Source organism: Zonotrichia albicollis, chromosome 21, assembly GCF_047830755.1.
Source record: "Zonotrichia albicollis isolate bZonAlb1 chromosome 21, bZonAlb1.hap1, whole genome shotgun sequence".
Taxonomy (NCBI): Eukaryota; Metazoa; Chordata; class Aves; order Passeriformes; family Passerellidae; genus Zonotrichia; species Zonotrichia albicollis.
The window spans coordinates 11,924,086-11,945,263 of NC_133839.1; the positions used below are offsets into that span (position 1 = coordinate 11,924,086).

General features: G+C 52.0%; 1 protein-coding gene across 7 annotated transcripts in view; it reads left to right on the plus strand.

Moving 5' to 3' along the window:
- PBX3 (PBX homeobox 3) overlaps positions 1-20,698 on the plus strand; it is a 100,245-nt gene extending 79,547 nt beyond the window's left edge. For 4 of the 7 annotated variants that reach the window (XM_074556020.1, XM_074556022.1, XM_074556018.1 and 1 more), the window contains 7 exons: positions 1,829-2,070; positions 6,205-6,395; positions 8,238-8,373; positions 14,147-14,312; positions 15,468-15,580; positions 16,414-16,503; positions 19,137-20,698. In XM_074556020.1, coding sequence (XP_074412121.1) covers positions 1,829-2,070; positions 6,205-6,395; positions 8,238-8,373; positions 14,147-14,312; positions 15,468-15,580; positions 16,414-16,503; positions 19,137-19,229 — 1,031 coding nt within the window. In that variant the 3' untranslated portion in view covers positions 19,230-20,698. Of the gene's footprint in view, positions 1-1,828; positions 2,071-6,204; positions 6,396-8,237; positions 8,374-14,146; positions 14,313-15,467; positions 15,581-16,413; positions 16,554-19,136 lie in introns of all 7 variants that reach the window. The other 3 variants (XM_074556021.1, XR_012583383.1, XM_074556023.1) reach the window with 3 other exon arrangements.
- The last annotated feature ends 480 nt before the right edge of the window (positions 20,699-21,178 follow it).

Genomic DNA, 21,178 nt, shown 5'->3' on the forward strand with positions numbered 1-21,178 from the left:
GCTGCTGCTGACGAGCCACGTGTCTCACTGGTGACAGAGTTCATCAGTTTTGCAGGCCCCTGCCCCCAGGGACACCAGACACTATTAGTTGTGCTGATCTGCTTCATATAGTTCATAAGGAAAGCTCCGAATTAACACACAGCTTAATTCTTGTTAGAATTAGCTAATCAACCCGTGGCTTTGCCATTCAAATGAATGATGTGTCTCACTGAGGGGCAGGATAAATGTTGTGTCCCCACACACACTCTGTCATCCCTCTGCCTGTGGGTGTCCGCGGCTCCTGCGCTCCGGATGGGATGCTCTGGATGTGGGAGCACGTGTGGGATGAGCACAGAGTGCCACCCCTGTGCCACCAGCCCCCAGCGCGCTGCCTCGCGTGCCAGACACCCGAGTGCCTTTGTCACTGTCCCCATGGCCGAGCTTCCTCCTGTGCTCCAGGCCCTGAGTGCTCCTGTGCCTCAGTGCAGCCTCAGCTCCTGCTGCTGCACCTTGGGGGCTGCTCGCTCACTGAGTCAGTTCATGGACAGGGGCTGGGGCTTTGCAATATTGATTTGAGCCTGCGTGGACAAAGCCCTCACTTTGGCCTGTTGATGGAAGTACATGATGCAGAAATCACTGCAATTGTACCAAATTATTTTGCTGCAGGATTTGCTAGGCATCTGCATTTGGGAGCAGAGTGGGACTGTGATGGGATAGTGGGAAGGAGATGAGTTCTATAGTGAAAGCAGAAATGCAGCTGGGGAATAACAGCTGGAATAGAACACAATAAACATGGACTGAGAAAAGGTCCAGAAGCTAAAAGGAAAAACAACAGCAGAAATCATTGATGAGAAGGGAAGGAAAGCTTGAGTGGATTAAAACCAGGATGTTATTGAACAATCTGACAGCAGAGCAGAGGAGGAGAGTGACAAACAGGGGAACAACTCACCAAGGGAATCACCCCTGTGTTACAGCACTGCGGGCCAGCAGCGGTGCCAAGGCAGTGGGGCCGGGAGACGAGGGAATGAGGGGTGGGTGCAGGGAATGAGGGGTGGGTGCAGCACTCCCTTGGCCAGGCACCACCTGCCCTGCTGCTGCAGGCACTCCCAGGTGTGGCACCACCTTCCCTGGCTGCAGCACGGGTGGCCTGGGCTGTCCCCAACACGTGTGTGCCAGCTCAGGGACATGCCAGGACAATGTGTGGTATCATCAGTGTGTGCCTGTGGACCTCTGAACAGGCAACAGAAATAATTTAAAGAGATGACGAGACATTTTTATTATTCCCATGAAATTATATGGAATTATAGTTTTAAATGAAGGTGACAGGTTTAAAATGTGTATTTTAGAGCAAGATTAATGCCTTGTGCTTTGTTGAGTTGGAAAGTTGGCCAGTGGGGGGGGTCACCTCCCACTGTGTGTCCACCTTGAGACAGCCAGTGTGGAATCCTGTGCTGTGCCCTGAGTGCATGGAGCACACTGCTGGTGCCCAGCTCCATGCCTGGCAGCTGTGTGCTGCTGGCACATCTGGCACAGCCTACACAGGTACTGTTCCTGCTGTGTGTGGGAGCAGAGGGGGTCCTGTGGCACTGCCAGACTGCGTCTTATGGGGCTGGCTGGTGTGCTGGGACAGGGCTGGGGCAGGGCTGGGGCAGGGCTGGGGCAGGGCTGTGCCCCTGGGGTGCTGGGGCAGGGCTGGGGCAGGGCTGTGCCCGTGGGGTGCTGGGGCCATGCTGGGGCAGGGCTGTGCCCGTGGCCCCTGGGCAGGCGGGTGTCACAGAGGGCTCATGGCAGGCGGGCACATGCACAAGTACTGACTGTGTTTTCTCTTGTTCTCTCTTTTCTGCCCAAGGTTTGAGCATCCGAGGAGCCCAGGAGGAAGACCCTCCCGATCCTCAGCTAATGAGACTAGACAATATGCTTCTGGCAGAAGGAGTCTCAGGTCCGGAGAAAGGTGGGGGATCGGCGGCAGCAGCTGCAGCCGCAGCAGCCTCTGGAGGGTCTTCAGATAACTCTATTGAGCACTCAGATTACAGAGCCAAATTGACCCAGATCAGACAAATCTATCACACAGAGCTGGAGAAATATGAACAGGTCAGACATCAGTCTCTCAGTTGTTCGTGTACCTGACACTGCTCTCCTCTGCTTGCCAGTGCCCACCACTGCCCACTCTGGACCACAACCCTTCCTCCCCTTCCCCACCCCTCTGCCCAGAGAGAGCCACCATGGCAGTCTGTTGTCTGTCGGGCTCCAAGGAGCTGCTGGCCGGAGCCAGGACGCATGTCTTGCATGTCTGAGTGTTTTCTGTTGTCTGTAACTGCACAAGAGCAGCACCCAAGCCCGTGTTTCTCCCCTTTGCCCAGCCCACAGAAGGCAGAGAGGAGGAGAGAGTCTGTCACTCAGTGCCAGCCTCTGCCCTGGTGAGGTCTCACACGGCTGGGTCTGGCAAGCTGGGGGGCACAGGCAGACAGGGGCTGCTTTGGCCATCTCAGCCCACAGGCTGCTGGAGCAGGTGGCAGGATACTCTGGCACAGACTTGGCCACAGCAGGTCAGCTGGAGCAGGTCTGAGGAGAGTGGGCAGTGAGGCGTCAGCAGAGCACCTGGCCCAGGCTTGGGGACAGAAACTGGGGAAATCCTGGTTCAGGCGGATGCCAGCACAGTGTCTTTGTCTGGAGTGAAGAGCATGCTGCAGAGACCTGTGGGTTTGTGTTCACCCCTGGGACCTGGTGACCCAACACATTGGGCACGCCGGTGGCACTGAGAACGTTTGCCACGTGCTGCCAGGTGCCAGCAGCACCGTGTGTCTCAGGTGCCAGTGGCACTGCCTTGTCTGTGCTGTCTTTTCCACTGTGTTGTTCAAGTGGAGAACAAATACCAGAGCAAACACGTGTCATGGTCTGTGTATGAATCTGCTGTTCTCCCCTGACCCCAAGGCCAGCAGCCCTGGTGAACCCCGAGCCCTCCTCGCCCTGCCAGGTGCAGCTGTAGTGTGGGATGGGGTGGCTGTGGCATGAACGTGTCTCCCACAGGCACAGCACACAGGCCGCAGGCAGATCTGGGCCACAGAGGCAGCAGCTCTGTGCTCGCAGCCGCTTCCTGGCAAACATCCTTGGACTCTAATAAGTTTAATGACGTGGGGGAAGCAGGAGCGTTTTTTGCCCTGTAGCTCCATTTACAAAGGTTTCAGCTGAAATGTCACAGCCATCCGTCCACACCACAGGAAATTTTGGAGGATGCTCAAATGCTGCTGGAGCAGGAGAGAGAGGTAGAGCAGAGGATGAGACATGCATGCTTCCCCACGGATCCTGACACCCAGCCACGTCTGCTCAACAGACATATGATGATTTCCCCAGCCTGGCAGCAAACTGTCTCCTGCTGGTTTGTCTCACTGCAGTGCCCGAGAGGCAGCCAGGGCTTGGCATCTGAGCCTCTGGCGCCACAGGTTCTGGGAGGCAGGAGCTCCTGCAGCGGGGAGCCCGTGCTGGGCACCTGCCCGTGGTGCAGAGCCGCTCCTGCCATCCTGCCCGCACAGGCAGCCCCGTCCCACGGCAGCAGGAACCAGAGCGCCTTCCTGGAGACATTTCCAGGCAGGCTTTGATCCTGATATTTGTTGCCAGTCAGGGGAATGCACTCAGGAAAAAAAAAAAAGGGAAAGAGAAATGGAAAGTGTGTCACGCCATCACCCAGCGCTGCCTCGCCGGGCGCCGGGAGAAATGGCCACGCACAGGCAGCGCCTTCCATAATTTACAGCTCCTATAACGGAGATGACATATTGAAAGCTATCTGCTGTAATTACACTGAAATACATTTTTTGCTGTAGGCAAAAGTACTGTAAGGGTCCCAGGCCTCCTGGAGCAGCTGGGAACCCACTTCCCAAGTTCACAGATGTCTCCTGAATTCACCCCGAATTGGGGCGAGGCGTGGCAGCTCAGAAGCCACCGCCAGCCTCACAGAGCGCTGGCTGCCACCCTGCCCCTCAGCATTGTTTTGGGCCATTTCCTCTCTTTTTCATGCGCACTCGTGATGAAGCACTGAGGCAGCAGGAGCATCCCTGCTCCTACAAGGTTTCTGAGCAGGTTAACAAGGCCATCACTTATAACCTGACATTATTAATAATGTCTCAGGCACCAAGCAGAGGCCTGAAAAATAGTCCTGGAAAAGGGATCAAGTAGCTTGGACGCTATAAATAAACAAGAGAAACAAGACAAAGCATCAGAGTCTTCTGAGCTTCCTCCCACTGTGCTGTGTGAGGCAGCTCTGCATAGGGGAGGTGCTGGTGGAGATGAATTAAACCCAGGCTCTCCCAGCAGTTGTAGCCAAACCAAGTCTCATCAGGCAAGCTGAGTAAAGTCAGAGAAAGGTTTTTGCTTCTTGAAAGCAAGAAACTAATTATTGCTTTTCAAAGTCCAGTTTTTGAGATGAAATCTCTTATAGAAAAGACATACCTGAAAATATTTCTAACGCAACAGTTGCCAATTTTATTGTACTTTAAAATTGAATACCTGGGATCTGAAAAGAAGGGGGCTTGTGGCAAACTGCGTGCCTGGAACACCCAGCCAGTGCCAAATTCTTGGGTTCAGCTGTATTTTGGAACAATCAGAGCTGCTGCCTGATCTCAGGGGGAGAGCTGCTGCATTCTGGTGCCCGTGTCCCCTTTCCTTCTGTGCAACATTTCCTGAGTGAGCCAAAGCTGGTGCCATTGATCAGAGGGCTGGGCCTGAACTTCTGCATGCTCGGGGTGTGCCCTGGTGAAAGAAAGAACGTGCTGGTGGGCACTGAGGGTGAGCCATGTCCAACCCTTCCCCTGGAGCCCTGGCACAGCCGGGCTGGCAGGGGCTGGTGGGCAGTGAGGGTGGGCAATGTCCAACCCCTGGAGCCTGGGGAGCCCTGGCACAGCCAGGCTGGCAGGGGCTGGTGGGCAGTGAGGGTGGGCAATGCCCAACCCTTCCCCTGGAGCCCGAGGAGCCCTGGCACAGCCGGGCTGGCAGGGGCTGGTGGGCAGTGAGGGTGGGCAATGTCCAACCCCTGGAGCCCTGGCACAGCCGGGCTGGCAGCAGCAGCGGCTCGATGGCGAGCGGAGGCCTCTGCACCAGGGCTGCCTCCAACGGGCGCTGCACGGATGTAAATTAGCCTGTAATTTACTTTCAGTAGTGTAAAGAAAAAAAATCACTTTGCCTGAAGTGTATGCATCTTTCTTAAGGGTGTACCCAGATTTTAATTATCTAAATGTAAATACTTAACGAATTTTACTTAGAGTAATGAGCTAAAGTGCACACTACATAAATGAGATGTTCTAATTAATCATGTATGAACTACTGGTTTAAAGAAAAGCTATGTGAATTCTGCGAATGTTGGGCTATTGCCAAATTGCTAATCAGCATTTGCATTCATAGATGGCTTCACTTAATAAGTTGTGAGACGTTCAGCAAATGTTATAGGAAATTATGAGTTTTTAGATGCATAAACTTTTCACTTTTAACTCCTTCCATCGCATAATATGTTGAAATGTTGGAGAATCCTTGAAAATGTGGTTGTCAGACATACTACGTACATATTTTGCTGCCTGGCTTGACAGGGAAGAGGGGAGCTAGCAGAGTTTCTGTCAGGCTCCAGCCTGCAAAGGGAAGTCAGGAGAGCAGCCTGTGTGGAGGCTCGGACAAGGGGCATCCTGGTGGTGGCTCAGTCTGAGGTTTATATCACCATGTCACAGACTGGGGGTGGTAACTGAGGGCTCCCTGTGCCTGCCCTCAGTGCCTCGGCTGCACAGCGTGGGCACAGTGGGCACAGTGCCACTGAAACCCACCCAAAGCGGGGACATGGTGCCTCAGAAAGGCCTCAGGTGCTGCAGGGGGTAGCCAGGCACAGGGCTCGGGGTGTCCCCCCTGGCTGTGAGGAGTGCAGGTCCCCACTCACACCCTGCCCCTGCCTGCAGCTGCCACCGGGGCTGATCCCACTGCTCCTCTCCATGGGGAGAGGCTCTCTGCAAGGCTGGGAAAGGGGAAGGGATGAGCGTGGCAGGAGCAGGGCTGTGTCCCTGGGCTCCCCTGGCTGCCCCAGCACAGCTGCAGGGATCCCGGGCAGGGCGGGATCCTGTGGCCATGCATGTGGAGGGGACAGGGCCATGTGAGGGGTCCCCCTCAGTGCTGCCTTCCCCCGACAGCCAGGTCAGAGCTTGTGTCCTTGTGGGGCAGCACAAACCCACGTCTGAGCCTCTTCTTCCTCCACAGGCATGTAATGAATTTACCACTCATGTCATGAACCTCCTCAGAGAACAGAGCCGGACACGTCCCATTTCTCCCAAGGAGATTGAGAGGATGGTGGGCATCATTCATCGAAAATTCAGCTCCATCCAGATGCAGCTCAAACAGAGCACTTGTGAAGCAGTAATGATTTTAAGATCAAGGTTCCTTGATGCCAGGTAAGGCAGAGGCAAGTGGCCCTGTCTCTTTTTGGGGGGAAGCAGTAATTTCTGGGCGGCCCAGGAGAGCCTGGCCATACTGGGAGTGGAGTCCCATGTCAGCTGGGATGGGTGGGAGAGGCTGCTCTGTCCCACCAGGAGCCTTCCTCCACAGCTGCTGTGCAAGGGACCCCTGCACAGTAGGACTTCAGAAGCCACAAGGTCTTTTCTTCAAATTTTAGTGCAAAGACTGGGCTCGTTTTCCCCACCTTGGACACCTGCACCACTGTTGGAGCTCGGTGCCTGTCCCCAGGACCCATGGCGGCCTGAGCGGGCTGATAGCTCCACAAGCTGCCAGGAGGCAGGCAGACAGGGATTAGGAGGGGGGTTTAGGCACAGTCAGAATTGTTTTGAAGCCTGATGAGGTGGGATAGTGATCCCCAGCCCCATCCCCTTCACAGGGCTCCTGTCCTCAGAGCAGGGCCTGGCAGAGCAGGAGCGGAAAAGGGAGGAGCAGCAGGCGCCACACGCATCCTCCCTCCTCCAGCAGCTCACGCTTCACACCTGAAAGCTGTGAGGAGCTAAACAAGACCAAAATAATGTTATTAACAAGGAGGTCACTGGCAGGTGTGGGAAATCAGGGTAATTGCAGGCAGTTGGAGGAGATGTCTATGGAGAGCTCCAGGAACGCAAAGGTAGAGCCTGCAGATGTACATTTTAAAGTGATTTCTTTAAAAAGGAGGAAGGTAAATAAGGCAAAATGAGCGGAAGCATAGTAATGAGATAAACAGAGCTCTAGGGAGGGAGCCTGCCTGCTCCAGGATACAGTGCAGTTAGCAGCACCGTGATACTCGGCGGGAGCGCGCTGGGGATTGCGCTCGGCTGCCGGCTGGCCTGGGGCGCCGGCGCTGATTGCAGCAGCCCTGGGGGAAGGAGCTCCGAGGAAATGCTTAACTGGAGCCTTCCAGAGCATGTTCTGCTGAAGGAGAGCAGCTGCTGGCACGGAGGGGTGGCACTGCAGCTGTGCAGGCGCTGCCGCCGTGGGCTGCCCCATGGCGAGGGCTGCCCCCATGGCCGGGGCTGCAGGCTCCTGGGCAGGTGCTCTCTGCAAGGCTCCAGCCAGGTGACACGCCATGGCCGGGGCTGCAGGCTCCTGTGCAGGGCATGGGCAGGTGCTCTCTGCAAGGCTCCAGCCAGGTAACACCCCTGGGCCTGTCCCATGTCCCCTGTGGGCCAGAGCCCAGGCCCCGTGCAGCCTGTGGCAGGAGGGGGCACAGATGGGTCTCGCTCACAAAGCCCTGAAATCCACTTGCTGTTGGAAGCCAATCAGCTCAGGGAGGCCACGTGAGGACACATCAGCACGGCTGCCCCATCCTGTTGTACCATCCTGACCCCAGGGAGCTGTGCAGGGCCCCAGCCGACCTGTGCTGAAGGGAAGGAGGGGAAGGAGGTCTGCCAGGCTGCTGCTGGCAATGGCCGGGAGCTTTGGGCTGGGCTGTGTACCCAGCTGTGGAGGAGCCCCATGGGAGGCTGCTGGCTCAGCACCTGCCTCACCATTTCTCCCATAGAGTGTGAACGGGGCTTGTGCTCCCATGGGATGAGCCCTGCAGAGAGGTGGGGATGTGAAGCCAGGGGCAGAGTCCAGAGCCCCTGGGGCTGGGTGCAGGGTGCAGGGTGCAGGGTGCAGGGTGGTGTTGCTGCCTGCTGCTCCCTCCCATGGTGCTGGGGAGCCCAAAGGGATCAGGGCGCCAGGACAGCTCTGCTGTGCTGCTCTGTGCTGCAGCACAGCCTGTGAGCCCCCCATCCACCCAGGGACCTGCTGGCATCTGGAGGAACAGTGGTGTTTTCCTTTTCTCGTTTCAGACGGAAAAGGCGCAACTTCAGTAAACAAGCCACAGAAATCTTGAACGAGTATTTTTACTCCCACCTCAGTAACCCCTACCCCAGTGAAGAAGCCAAAGAAGAGCTGGCAAAGAAGTGCAGCATCACGGTATCACAGGTAAGCAGCAGGGAGGGCCCCTGTCCCCACAGGGTGTCGTTGGCTGCAGCTGCTTTCCCCGTGGGCCAAAATACCTGCACAGTTCAGACTGGTATCCTGCTCAGGCTGGTGACACCACCGAGTTTTCCTTCAGCAGGCAGCTCAAAGAGCAAAACACCTCTTGGCATTCCACGTGGCCTGTATGTTTGCTAGAATCCCCAGTCATTCTCCCACGAATCTGGCTTGTACAGCTTGGGGGAGAACCTGAGTTTGTGCGGCAGGGAAGTGCCCTGCAGTGTCCAAGTTCTCCTCTCCTGGTGAGCTGGTGTGCTGGCTCCTCCCTGCTCCCTCGGCTCCCTTATCAATATTTCAGCTCCTTGAGAGGAATGGTGCCTGCGGCGTGTGTGTTAACTATTAATGATTGCAGGCTGCACTATTGGCATTATTAGCAACGCAACCTTTAGCTTTATAATTAAGACCTGAGTTGAGATTTACTTTATAGGCCTCCATTGAATGCATGAAAAATTCAGGCACTTTATTGAAGACTTTCAAATGAAAGTCTGCCCAGCTCCTCCAAATTTGGAATTACTTGGCTTTGGCTGCCCCCAGCAGCAGCCCTGGCAGAACTGCCCCAGGGCATGTGTGTGTGCCTTGCTGTCTCCTCGCCTGTTCCTTGGCATGCAGCACATACCCACTCCAAATGGGGTGGCAAGGGGCTGTGCTCGGTGCCAGGGAAGGTATGGGGTGGGGAGGGAGGCAGTTTCTCCCAGTCCATTTAAAATAGCTGTGGTGATGGGCAGAAGTTTTTGGGGGAAATTCAGCACACAGTTTGTTCCCTCTCCCATTGCTCCTCCCTTGCCCTTGGCATCACAGGAGCCCCACGGTGGCTGCTGGGCTGCTCTCAGTGCCCTCAGGCATCCCTGCAGCTGCTGGGAGTGCCTGGAACCCCCAAACAGCCTGAGAGCACACGAGTGCCAGGGCACTGTGGTCTGCAGCCTTAATCCTGCTGCTGGTTCCAGTCCTTGGCACGAGATGCTTTGTGGCAATTCCTTCAGTGAGTGGTGTCCAGAAATGTTCAGTGTGATCCAAGGCAGCCTGCTGTATGGTTAGGAGAGGCCATGCCATCAACACCAACTTAAACAAACCAAAAGTTCCTCAGTTTTGGTTAATGTAGTTGGGCAAGATGACATGTGAAAAAGCCCAGCAGACCTGCTGAAGAGCTGTTCCCTCTGCACCCAGTGGTGAGCTGTGCCTGGCAGGAAGGGGCTCAGTGATTCCTTGGTGTGGACAGATAAAAAGATCAAGATAAGGCTGAAGTGACTGTAGGAAATGAGATGGAACATTTGAGAAGCCATAACTGATTGCTTCTACTGCTAATAGATCTGATTTCTTTCTTAATTGGTTGTTTGATAAGATTTAATGTATATGCTGTAGAATGAAATAAAAGGCAGGCAGATGGTCCAGCAACCCAGCAGTGGCAGGGAGCCTGTGACAGGAATATAGGTTTGTCTTTTCAATATTTGATACAGACATGAATTAGTTGTTCCTTGAATCCATTAGGAAGTCTGAGAGAGCGATGGGAGTAGCTGCATTGTGCCCTCCACAGCACTGCATCCAGCAGCCTCAGCCTTGCTGGGTGACATTGCCAGCCTGGTCCGAGGGCAGTGCTGCCCACCCAGCCTGGCATCAGGGATGCAGGGCTGGGCCCTTGGCATGGCTGGAGCTACACTCTGGCAAGGTGTTATAACGACTTGGAAAAACTCGTGTTGATGTGGTAAAGCCTGGAAATGGGGCCATGTATCATGTATGGGAGAGGAGCATGTATGAGAGAGAGGGAGTGCCTGTGATCAGCTGCTTGCTTGAGTTCCTGATGGATCTGCTGTCACAGCTGGAGAGCTCGAATACCATGGGTATTCTAATCTTTGATTTCCAGAGGCACTTCCAGAGGCTGCATGGCAGTACTGCAGGCTTAGCTGGTATTGTGTAGGTCGAACTGGGCTGGAGGTATCTTTCCTTTACTGAAAAGGGTGTATGTTTTTGAGGCCATGTGGTAGGGGAGCTCTGAGCAGGCCCTGCAGAGCAGCCCCCACAGTGCTGTGGTGACTGACAGCAGCACTCAGAGCTGCAATCCAGAGCTCGCAGTGAATTGAGCAGTCACTGGAACCCTGGCAGGAGCAGCATCACAGGGGACAAGCCATGGCATCCCAGGACGTGCCTGAGCTGCACCCCGCTCGGGGCTCCATGGAACATCTCGGAGTGTGTACTTTCAGCCTTGACCAAGTGTCCCTTGGACCTTGCCGTGCCTGTCACCATGCCCCATTTACCTCCTGTGCTGCAAATACCCCGGAGGGACAAAGAGCTGGAAAAAGGAATAAATAACATTAGGGATGGCTTTCCAAACTCTGGAGCTGTTGGCTCGTCTCTGATGAAGAGGCTTTGTCCTTTCCCTGGCTGAGCCAGGCTCCTCTGTAGCCTCTCCTAACGATGATCCCAAGTGTTTCTCTCTTGTACTGTCAGTGCCTTGTACACGCTGGGGGCAGATTCATGGCAGAACATTTTCTCCCTCAAACACTTAATTAGTGAGTGTTTTGGGTCATCCTCCCCCCAGATCAAGCTGCTGACTGGAAATCCTGCTGCCATGGCACTTTACTGAGCTGCAAAGAAAATTGTCTCCCAGAATCGTTTCATTGCAGGTGGGAGATCGATGGTTTCAGTTTTGATATCGGTGTTTAAAATAATATGTAGAGAAGGTTTTTCAAGAAAAGCATAAAGACAAACTATTTATTAAGATGAACACCTCACACAATTTCATTTTTAAGAGTGCGGAAAAGGTAATTCTGGGGAAAAAAATGTCCTTAGCAGAGAACATTGTCGACTGTAATTCAGAGCCGCCCCATCAGCACACGTTGGAGGAGATAAAGTGTATTGTGTGTTCTCCCCTCCCATGGCTGCGAGGCTGATGTTTTATACTTTTGCAGATGAGCTCTTGCAGGGTGTCACAAACGACCATCAGTCCATCACACGGGCTGGAGAGAGGGCACAGCCAGTGCTGGGAGCGGGGCACTGGGCTACAGCAATAACATTTTTCACTGCTTCAAACAAAGGAAGGATGTGGTTGACAAGGGAATATATTTAACATTGTTTTAAAGAAAGGATGCGGGAGCTGGTTTCCAGCACCCCTCTGGTCCCTGCTGCTTCTGAGTGTTTCTGTGAGCAGGTGGACAGGGAAAACTGTGGATGGAGGGGCTCTTACCCCTGGACTTCATGTGGGAAGCAAGGAAAAAAGCTGCAGTATAATGAAATAGCTCTGGAGGTAAAACTCCTGGGTTTAGATCACAGATCAATGTTGTAATTGTGCAACATTGATTTTTAACATTTTCTGGTTTGTACCATGTGTTAGGTGAGGAACATAGAGTGTGTGCTGCAAACATGGAAACACAGTGGAAAGATTTCCATGAATCTGCAGCTCCCCAGTTCCAGCAGTGATGCTCTGTGTCAGCTGTGTCTTTGCCGAATGAGCACTGATTTATCCCAGGAAATCACCCACTCTGGAGGCACAAGGCAGGCCTGCCCCATCCCAAATCCCACATTAGGCATCTTGATGATTTCAGTAATAATTTATTGTCTTTTTATTTAACGTTGCAATTAACATGATAAATAAGTGCAACAGTATTGTTTGAAATGTAATATACAATTAAGCCCAATTAATTAATTGGCCTTCAATGATCAGGAGGAGAAAGATGTTCATTGTTTTTTTTTTATGTGAAGAGATAGTTTGTTTTAATGAAAAATGTGTTGTGAGGCAGCTCACAATGGAGACAACTTCCATGTTTGGGGTGAGCACAGGGTTGGGTGAGGAGCTGGGTCCTGGGGAGCCCAGCACCTGCACCCAGGTCTTCCCTGGGACCACGGCAGCACCAGCCAGGTGAGGTGTGCTCCAGGTGAGCAGGGATCCTAAATCCTGCCTGGCACAGCCTGCTGGGGCAGTGCCCTGTCCTGGCCAGGTCCAGCTGCCCATGTCAGACATGCTCTCCCAGCTGCAGCTGCAGCCCCCGGGTGTCCCTGGGTGTTCCCAGGTGTCTCTGGGTGTCTCTGAGTGTCCGTGGGTGTCCCCCGGTGTCCCCGGGTGTCCCTGGGTGCCCCCAGGTGTCCGTGGGTGTCCCTGGGTGTCCCCACGTTCCCCAGGCTGGGGCACGCTCTGCCCTGCGCTGTGTCACAGGAGCACAGAGGGTCCTTGGGCAGAGGGGATGGGGCAGTGACCGTGGCACCCTGGGCTGCTGCAGCTCCCCTGGCAGCCCCGAGGCCGGGCTCAGACTGAGGAAGAGTTGAACATTTCTGGATATTCATTTAGATGTGGTGTGCGGGTTAAACATAACGTACGAGCACTGCTCCTCTCATTGCTTCCAATTAAACCTTGCTTGTTAGTTTAACCTCTAGGTAATCCCATCAAACAATTGATGTCAAGGAAACACTGCCCACAGTGGCTCTGGATGAGTGGCCATTAATTTTAATTGCCTTGATATTAAAGATTAAGAAGTATTGGGACTAGCAGAATGGAAACGATCTGATGTCAAGCAAATCCACTCGTTGAGGCTTCCCCAGGCTGCTGGTGATATTAAAATTTTACTGTGAGAATTAAATAAACCTTTATTAGTGATGGCTGTTGTTTGATTGGTCCAGGGGCGTGCATAAACAGAGGGGTCTCGTGCACATCCGTGGACAATACGGTTGATGTGCAGAGATTCCTCAATTATGATACTGTTAATAAAGCATAATCTGATTGTACACAATAATTATTTGCTGGGTTTCATTAATGTATTATTGCTTCTCTGACTGACAAGGTGATATTAAGTGCAATATATAGAATATGGCGGAGTATTATCAGGGGAGCAGGATGTATAAGGTACCTTCCATATTACTGGTAAAGGCCAGAGGTTTTCCATTAATTGTGGTTAAACAAAAGCCTGTGCCACATCAAATAGAGCAGGATTTGGCTCCTGCCTCAGCAGGGTCCTGAACTGGGTGCTGTGACAGGGCCCCAGCCCCTGCCATGCCCTGTGGCTGCCTGATAACCACTGGGCTGTCACTGGTCCCTTCCCCTTTACTGCTGGAGCTGCTCTTTTATTGTCTCTGCTGTGTTGGCCATTGTCCATGTTCCAAACTGGGTTTGTTATTTAGGAGCTCTGTTACAGCAGCTGAAGTTAAACAAAGCCCCTAAGCAAGATTATACAAACTTCCCTGAGCGGCTCCAGGCGTGACCCCTGTGCGGGTTAATAGCCGGTGCCCTGGGAGCCACCTTGGCTTCAGCACAGATCTTCAAAGGGACATGACAAAGTGACTTTTCAACCATTATTGATTTATATGATTCCTTTCATTTTCAGCCAACCAAACACAATTCTGTGAGCGGGCTGCCAAGGTTGTTCCAGCCCAAAAATAAAGAACAATTGCTCTCACTGCCCGCTCGCCCTCAGTCAACCGGACCTTGGTCCCCCCTGAGCAGCTTTCTGGGTCTTGCACAGGTTTGCTGACAAATGGCCCATGGTGGCAGGGGACAATGCCGTGGTACAGTAAGCTCTGGGATATGTGCAGTCATCAGTCACTTGTTGTGCCTCAGTTTGCCAAGAGAGCAGCAGAGCCAGGTCAGCCCAGCTCCATGGTGATGTTTTACCGATCCGGGTTAGTGCTCAGTTACCCAGCGCACGTATGGGTCATGTTTGAGACATCTCAAAGGGATCCTGCTTTGCCCAGCCAAGCACTTGGTGTCCTTCACCCTCCCCACCTCTCTCCACTGCAGGTGTCCAACTGGTTTGGCAATAAGAGAATCAGGTACAAGAAGAACATTGGGAAGTTCCAGGAGGAAGCCAATCTCTACGCGGCAAAGACGGCCGTGACTGCAGCGCACGCCGTGGCCGCGGCTGTCCAGAACAACCAGACCAACTCCCCCACCACACCAAATTCTGGTACGTACTGCCTGCTGCCTTCCAGCCTCCTGCAGGGCCCCGGCGTGCCCCAGCGAGCTCGGTGGGGTGAGGAGGATGCAGAGCAGAGCCAGTGCTGGCACAGGGGCTAGTCCTGAGCCCAGGGGCGGCCGGGCTGCACCACAAGGGCTGAGCCCTGCCGTGGGAGATCCCAGCTGCTCCACAGCCAAGCTCCCACAGCCAGGGGACAGCAGTGGGGCCGTGCAATTCCTGCCGCGGTAATGGCTGCTGGGCTCTGCCTTCTGGCACCTTCCTTGTTTCTGTAGGTACTTTAGGCTTTTACTCATTCACTGAAAAGGATGTAAAATGGGGCAGAGGTCCAAGTCTAGTTTTGTAGGACTGTTATATTTATTGTCAAGAGAACAACAAAATAGAGGAATATTTTAGCATGCTCTAATTAGAGTTTAAGATCTGGATGGCTTGAAATGGAGTTGATGTTATGAATAGAAATCTAAGGATGGAACTTTAGTTCGGAGTTACTCTGCCACATGTTCTGCTACAGGTCTCATGGTGTGCTGATGACATTTTGCAAGTCTGAGCATGGCCTTAGTCAGGGAGTGTGTGAGGGAGGCATTGCTCTTTTGGGCTCCAGGGCCAAAGGATGCCACAAGCACAAACACTATTTGCAGTCAAGTTTTGCTGTGACTTAGTTGTGGACAACTTTTGAAGAGGATAGAAAACCACAGGGAAAAAAAGACTAACTAAAAGCAAGTAAGAAAAGGGTTCCGTCTTTAACAGTAGTAAACCACATAACTGGGAACTGCCAAGCATTTCCTTTGGAAGGAGACACAAAGCACAGGCTCAAAATGTGTGTTTGGTGACGGCACCTCATGATGGAGTGATCCACAGGGGGACAGCTCTGATATGGAAACGTTGCTGTACAGGCTGCTCTTCCAGAGGGAAGAGCTGTCCTGGGTTGCAGGGAGCTTCCAGGCCTGCCCAGCACAGTGCTCTGGTGTGGGGCTGAGAGCTGGGATCTGTGGCCACGCTCACCCCACGCCAGGGCAGCAACTTCCCCTCCACTGAGCCTTGCCTGTCCTCTCCTGTCCTGCTGCTTCTCCTTCCCCTGCCCTCAGGTCTCGGGGTTATGTTTTTGCAGCTCTCTGTTATTCAGCTACCTAACTCTTTCCTTTCCAGGTTCTTCTGGTTCTTTTAACCTCCCAAATTCTGGGGACATGTTCATGAACATGCAGAGTCTGAATGGGGATTCTTACCAGGGGTCCCAAGTCGGAGCCAATGTGCAGTCACAGGTAGGAGAAATGCCCCCAGCAGGGCCTTTCTGGCAGGGTAGGGTTTGGGCTAAAAATTCCACCTTACTCTGGCTCTATTAACTGGTCTGGGCCTCGCTGCAGAGTGGAGGCTGCATAGTTCTGGATGTGGCCTATTCTTACCCCGGCATTGAATTTCACAAATATTAAGGAAAGAATGATTTTTTTCTGATTGAAATTTTAAGCTTTGTGAATGCATTCGGCTCTGGCTTGAGCTCATGGAATGGGACTGGGTGCATCTGACTTCCATGGACACTGTAAATCCAGTGAAATTTTCTTTCTTTTTTTCCTTTCTTCCCTCCTTCCCCTGCCCTTTAAAAAAACCCAAACAACTCTCCCATCTCTCTTTCATTTATTGGACAAACTTTTATTTATTAATTCATTCATCTATTTCTGTATTTACTTAAATGTCAGAACGCCTCTGACTGAGCGATTACAATAGACCTCACTGCCAGTCACTGTTCCAGCCCCCTCAGAAGGGCTGGCTCCATGGTTTCTGTGCTGTGTACACACCATCATCTCCTGCACACATGCCAGCGCACACAGGCGGGTGAACATTCCCAGCATTTGCTGCAGACACTTGGGCAGGAGCTGCGGTGCTGGAAGTTGTGTTTGGTGGTGAGAGCAGCAGAGATGTATGGGCTCTACCGGGCACGGATTGGTTGAAATTCTGCCAGTCAGTCTTGATTGATAAATTTGCCTTTCATAGAAGATGCTAAACCCTTTTGGCTCACATAATTCAAAATGTTGCCTATTGTAAGTGATGATGTTTTAATAGATTTGGAATGATGAATCCTGTCTCCCCTCACTTTAAGGTGGATACCCTGCGTCATGTTATCAATCAGACGGGAGGATACAATGATGGCTTGGGAGGAAATTCACTGTACAGTCCACATAATTTAAATGTGAGTACCCGGGGGAACAGTGGTTTGGAGAGCCATAAGCGCAGTGGCAGGTAAATGCAGTCATTAATACCTGTATTAATTGCTCTTGCAAACGTGTTGTTTAATATCACATCTTTGGGGATGAACCACAGAGCAGCCCTTGGTGCAGCTGTAAGGCTTGTTAGTGTAAGAAGAGAGAAATTCCAGATCTGTGACTATGAATGGTTTGAATTTTTATTTGTTTCAGCCTTATGAGTTAAAAGGCAGCAGCCTCCGAGAGGCTCCCGTGGCTCGCAGCCAGGCAGGGAGCTGTGCTGCGCTGCCTGTGCCAGCTCTGAGGGACGTTGATGCACCTTTGGCCATTTCAGGGGTGCCCATTTTTCCTGCGTGTGAGAGGCACCTTTGGCCTCGTTACTCCAAACGGCGGCGAGCAGTCAGTCTGGCTAACAGATGCCAGTAAATTGAGGGATTATGGGCTTGATGGTGATAGGTGCTAAATGTCCTCCCGCTGGCCGTAAGCGATGGGATGTGACAGTGCCCGGGCTGGGCGGGCTGTGCCCGCGGCTGCGCTCGGCGCCGGGATAAATCAATGTGGAGATGTGCTCTTCCTTCCTTGCTTCCTTGGGCTGCGAGCGGGGAAGGAGCACCCCGCGGCAGCAGCGAGCTGCACGGCACAGCTCATCCCTCATCCCTCATCCCCAGCTTCCTTCTCACACTTACAGCTGCAACAATTAGTGCTTTATGTATTTTTTAATGGTTCGTATTTGCTTGAGAGGTGATTTTTCTTTGTTTTCCTTCATACTCATGGACTCTAAAATTAGAGAATTCCCAGTCTAGTACCCCCAGTGCTTCCCAACTGATGCGGATTGGGGTACGGGTGCTGAGCAGCCCCAGAAACCCACGGAGAAGGGGGACGGGGAGACCCAGGGTGAGCTGCTGCAGCCACAGGGAAGGGGAGGTTTTCCCCCCGTTTTGAGTTGCCACTTGCCATGAGAGTAAATATTAATGATTTAAAATGTGATTGAAGATGTTCAATTGTAAGGGGAAAAAAGTACCATTAAATACTCAAATCTTTTACATTTGAAATGTCAAATCTTTCTTTTTGGATTTATAAATAACTCATAATAACCCACAACAAACCATATAAAAAGCCTTTTAGTTGCATTTCTCCTTTTTCATTTAAGTGTTTTGAAATGCTTCAGAGAATTTGCGATATCCTTATCAACATGATAAAATATGAAACTGTGATTGCCTGCAGCATTTTACAGACATGAATTCCATCTTCACTGATGAGGCCTGATAAGGCGCTGTTGTATAATACAGTGCATAATCTCAAACCACCAGAGTAAGGATTAATTTATTTGAAAAAAAGAATGCTTGCTGACAACCTCTCTTCCAGCTGCCAAGCTGAGTAAAAATATTGTACATTTGTTGTTTATAAATTTGGATAAAAGAGGAATGATGTTTACTTCAGATGGAATATCTTTAGACTCATATCTGCACAAGAGTTTTTCTTTCTCTAAGTAGCTCCTTGTATCTTTACAAAATAAACCCTGCGGTGTTCCCGCAGCGAGCAGGGCCTGTGCCCGCTCGGTGTGCCCAGGCAGCGGGCATGGCGGCGGGGTGCGGCCTGCCTGCTGCGGGTCGGTGCTGCCGTTCATCTCTGCGAAGCCCAGACCGCGGGTTTGTCAGGCTGGAGCTGCGCTGTTTGCTGTTCCATCTGCAGAGGAGATAATTGCGGAGGCTGCTCTCCCCCGGTGCAGCCGCCCGGCGCTCCGTGCCGTGATGGATGGCGCGGAGCCGGGCCGGCTGTGGGGTGCGAGGGGCGGCGGCAGCGGCTCCCCCGCCACACCGGCGCTGCCCCGCGCGTCCCCACGGTGTCCCCGGCCCGGAGGGCTCGGGTGGCCGAGCCCCGGGAGCACATTTCCCTGCTAACCTTTCCCTGCCAGGGCCGGGGGCAGCGGCGGCGCGGCCGGGGCCGCTCTCGCGGGCGCTGCGCTGAGGCCTCCCCGTCACTTCCACTCAGCGTCCCCCAACTCACGAGCCCCGCACCTCCCTCTTCTTGACTGACATAAAAATATGTAGCGACAAGCTGTCTGCCACAGCCGAAATCCGATCAGACATTGATTCCAGCAATTGCCTCGATTGGCCGAGACATAAGGCAAATTTGTTCCTGCGCTGCTCGTGCTGAGGCAGGTCTGAGGCGGGCGGGCCGCAGCCGCGGCGCGGAGCGGGCCGGAGCGGGGCCGCCGCCGCTGCGGATAATTGCGAGCCCGATCGCCCTGCCCTCACCCGGAGCTGGGGGGCGTGTGCGGGGAACCCGGGGGGCAGCTCTGCCCTGGGGAGAGGCCATGCCGAACTTGGGGAAGTGAGGGGACACGCGGGGGTTAAACACGGATCGCCCCAGGCTTGTCTTCTCAGGGGAAAAGGCTGAAGCGCCGGTGAAGGGATGCTCCTCATTAGAACAGGGATGATCTCTGCAGAAATCCCACAGTCCTGGCTGCAGGCAGCATCTGGCTGAAGGGCTCCTGCTTTCCCTGCCCGTGCACAGCCCTGCAGAGTGCGGGACAATCCCTTCCCGAGCAGCCCCGCCATCGGCCGCGGTCTAATTAATATGCGCAATGGTATCAATTGACTTGTTTTTGCCTTTGCAGGCTAATGGAGGCTGGCAGGACGCAACCACTCCATCTTCTGTGACTTCCCCTACAGAAGGGCCGGGAAGTGTGCACTCGGATACCTCTAACTAATCTCCTAGCAACACTTTTTCCCTGAGCTGAGATGCCTTGATTAGCGCATTCAGAGTTGCAGGAGAAAAAGGAAAGAGTTTTTTGTAGCCAACCACCTACAGCTTTACTGTAAAACCTTGTCTTATTAGAAAACTTGGTAAATCTGTTTTTTAAAGGTATCATAATCATTTGTATTTATACTTAAAACACACAATGTTAAAAAGCACTTTATCCAATTAGGCCAAGATTTAGCATTGTTTATAGCCCTGTAACTATTTTATCATAATTTATTATCAGCAGTTTTAATGATGTTGGTCTAACAGTTGCCAATTACTTGGCCTTAAGGGTAAAAGTACAGGACAAGCTTAACCTCAGTAGCAAGAGCAGACACAAAGAACCGCCTCACCCAAATTTAATTGTGTGCATATTTCCATGGAAAGTCGACAGGAATCACAGACTTTGATTGTGTTTCATCTTTTCATATCTCTCACAGAGCTGGAATAAAAAGAGCTGTTCAGTTATTTCGGTTAACAATGGTCGTGTTTAAGAATCCTTATTCGTCACATTTTTGTTGAGATCTATTGTCTTACAAATTAGATTGGAAACCAGGAGCATCTTTTCTTGCTAAAGCCCCCCCGGAGCCCGAGCCTCCCCTCGGAATCCCGACACGGACACAGGTTGCTCTTGGGAGATGCCGACTCTTGCTGCTGGTCTCTGTGCACGCCACCACCCGGGGTTTTACAGTACGAGCTGGGTGCTACCCGCGCCTGCCAAGGGCTGGTGCCTCTGCTTGGCAGCAAACCACAAACAAAGGAAAAGGAAAGGAAAGAGCACCGTGATATGGAGTGTTGTACATAGTGTAGCAAAAGAGTATTTATACATCTCACCAATCAAACACAGCTTTATTACCTCATGCGAACTCATACAAACCAATAGACTTTCAACATGTTCTGTAGCTTAGAGTGCTCACTTACTACCTCTGAACGATACTCACGCTGTAGTTTGTCTCTTTCTTATCTTTTTGCATCTTGTAATTAACTCTTTGTTTCCCCACGAAATGTAATGTACATTGTAATCTCCTACAAATCAGGGTTGCCTTGGCAACTGCTAAAGAAGCGGAAGTGGAAACATGGGGTCTTAGGTTGGACACAAAACAGTGCAACTGTTGTAAATACTGAGAAGCATTTTGAATGTTCTTCATCTTGTTACTAATACACGCAAAAACCAACAACTAATTGTAATGCATACAGACTTCAGTATTCAGTACTGTACATCCCCCTGGATTGCAGGGGCCCTTTCTCTCTCTCTTTTGTATTGTATGCGATTCTGAAACTGATTGAGTCATGAAAATAATTTGTGGCAGTGATTCTAATGTATTAAACCGTTTCGTGTTACTTTCTAACTGGATTACACCCTGGATTGAAAAGTCTTCCTCGTGGTAGTTATATGTAGTTTCAAACATGAATAAACTTTTTGCTTTCATGATCAAACGTTGACGTAATTTCTTCCTGCTCAGTTCAAGTCAGCCTGAGATGCGTCGGTCTCCAGAGGAGCGAGCTGGCATGGAGCAGGAGCTGAGCATCCCTTTATAAACACCAGCAGGTCCTTGTGCCCTCTTGCCAGGAGAGAATTGGAAATCCTGGGAGAGGCACATCCTGGGCAAAGGCTTCCACCTGCCAGCGCCTGCCTCTGCTGCTGCCCTGCTCTGCCTGGGAGCCACAAATCAAATGGAGGTAAAGGAAGGGGTCAGGCCTTTAGATGAGTTTAAAAACCATCATCATATTCACTCTTAATTACCATTTTTATTTAACATTAACTTTGGAGCTATAGCCTCAGCTAGCAAGTCTAATGCGATTATAAAAATATTTTTCTTTATTAAAAAACTTTTTTGGAAGGACGTATATATATATAAATGCTAATTTTAAGTCTTTTTAATAAAGTAAAGGTCAATAACAGGTAATAGCCTATTT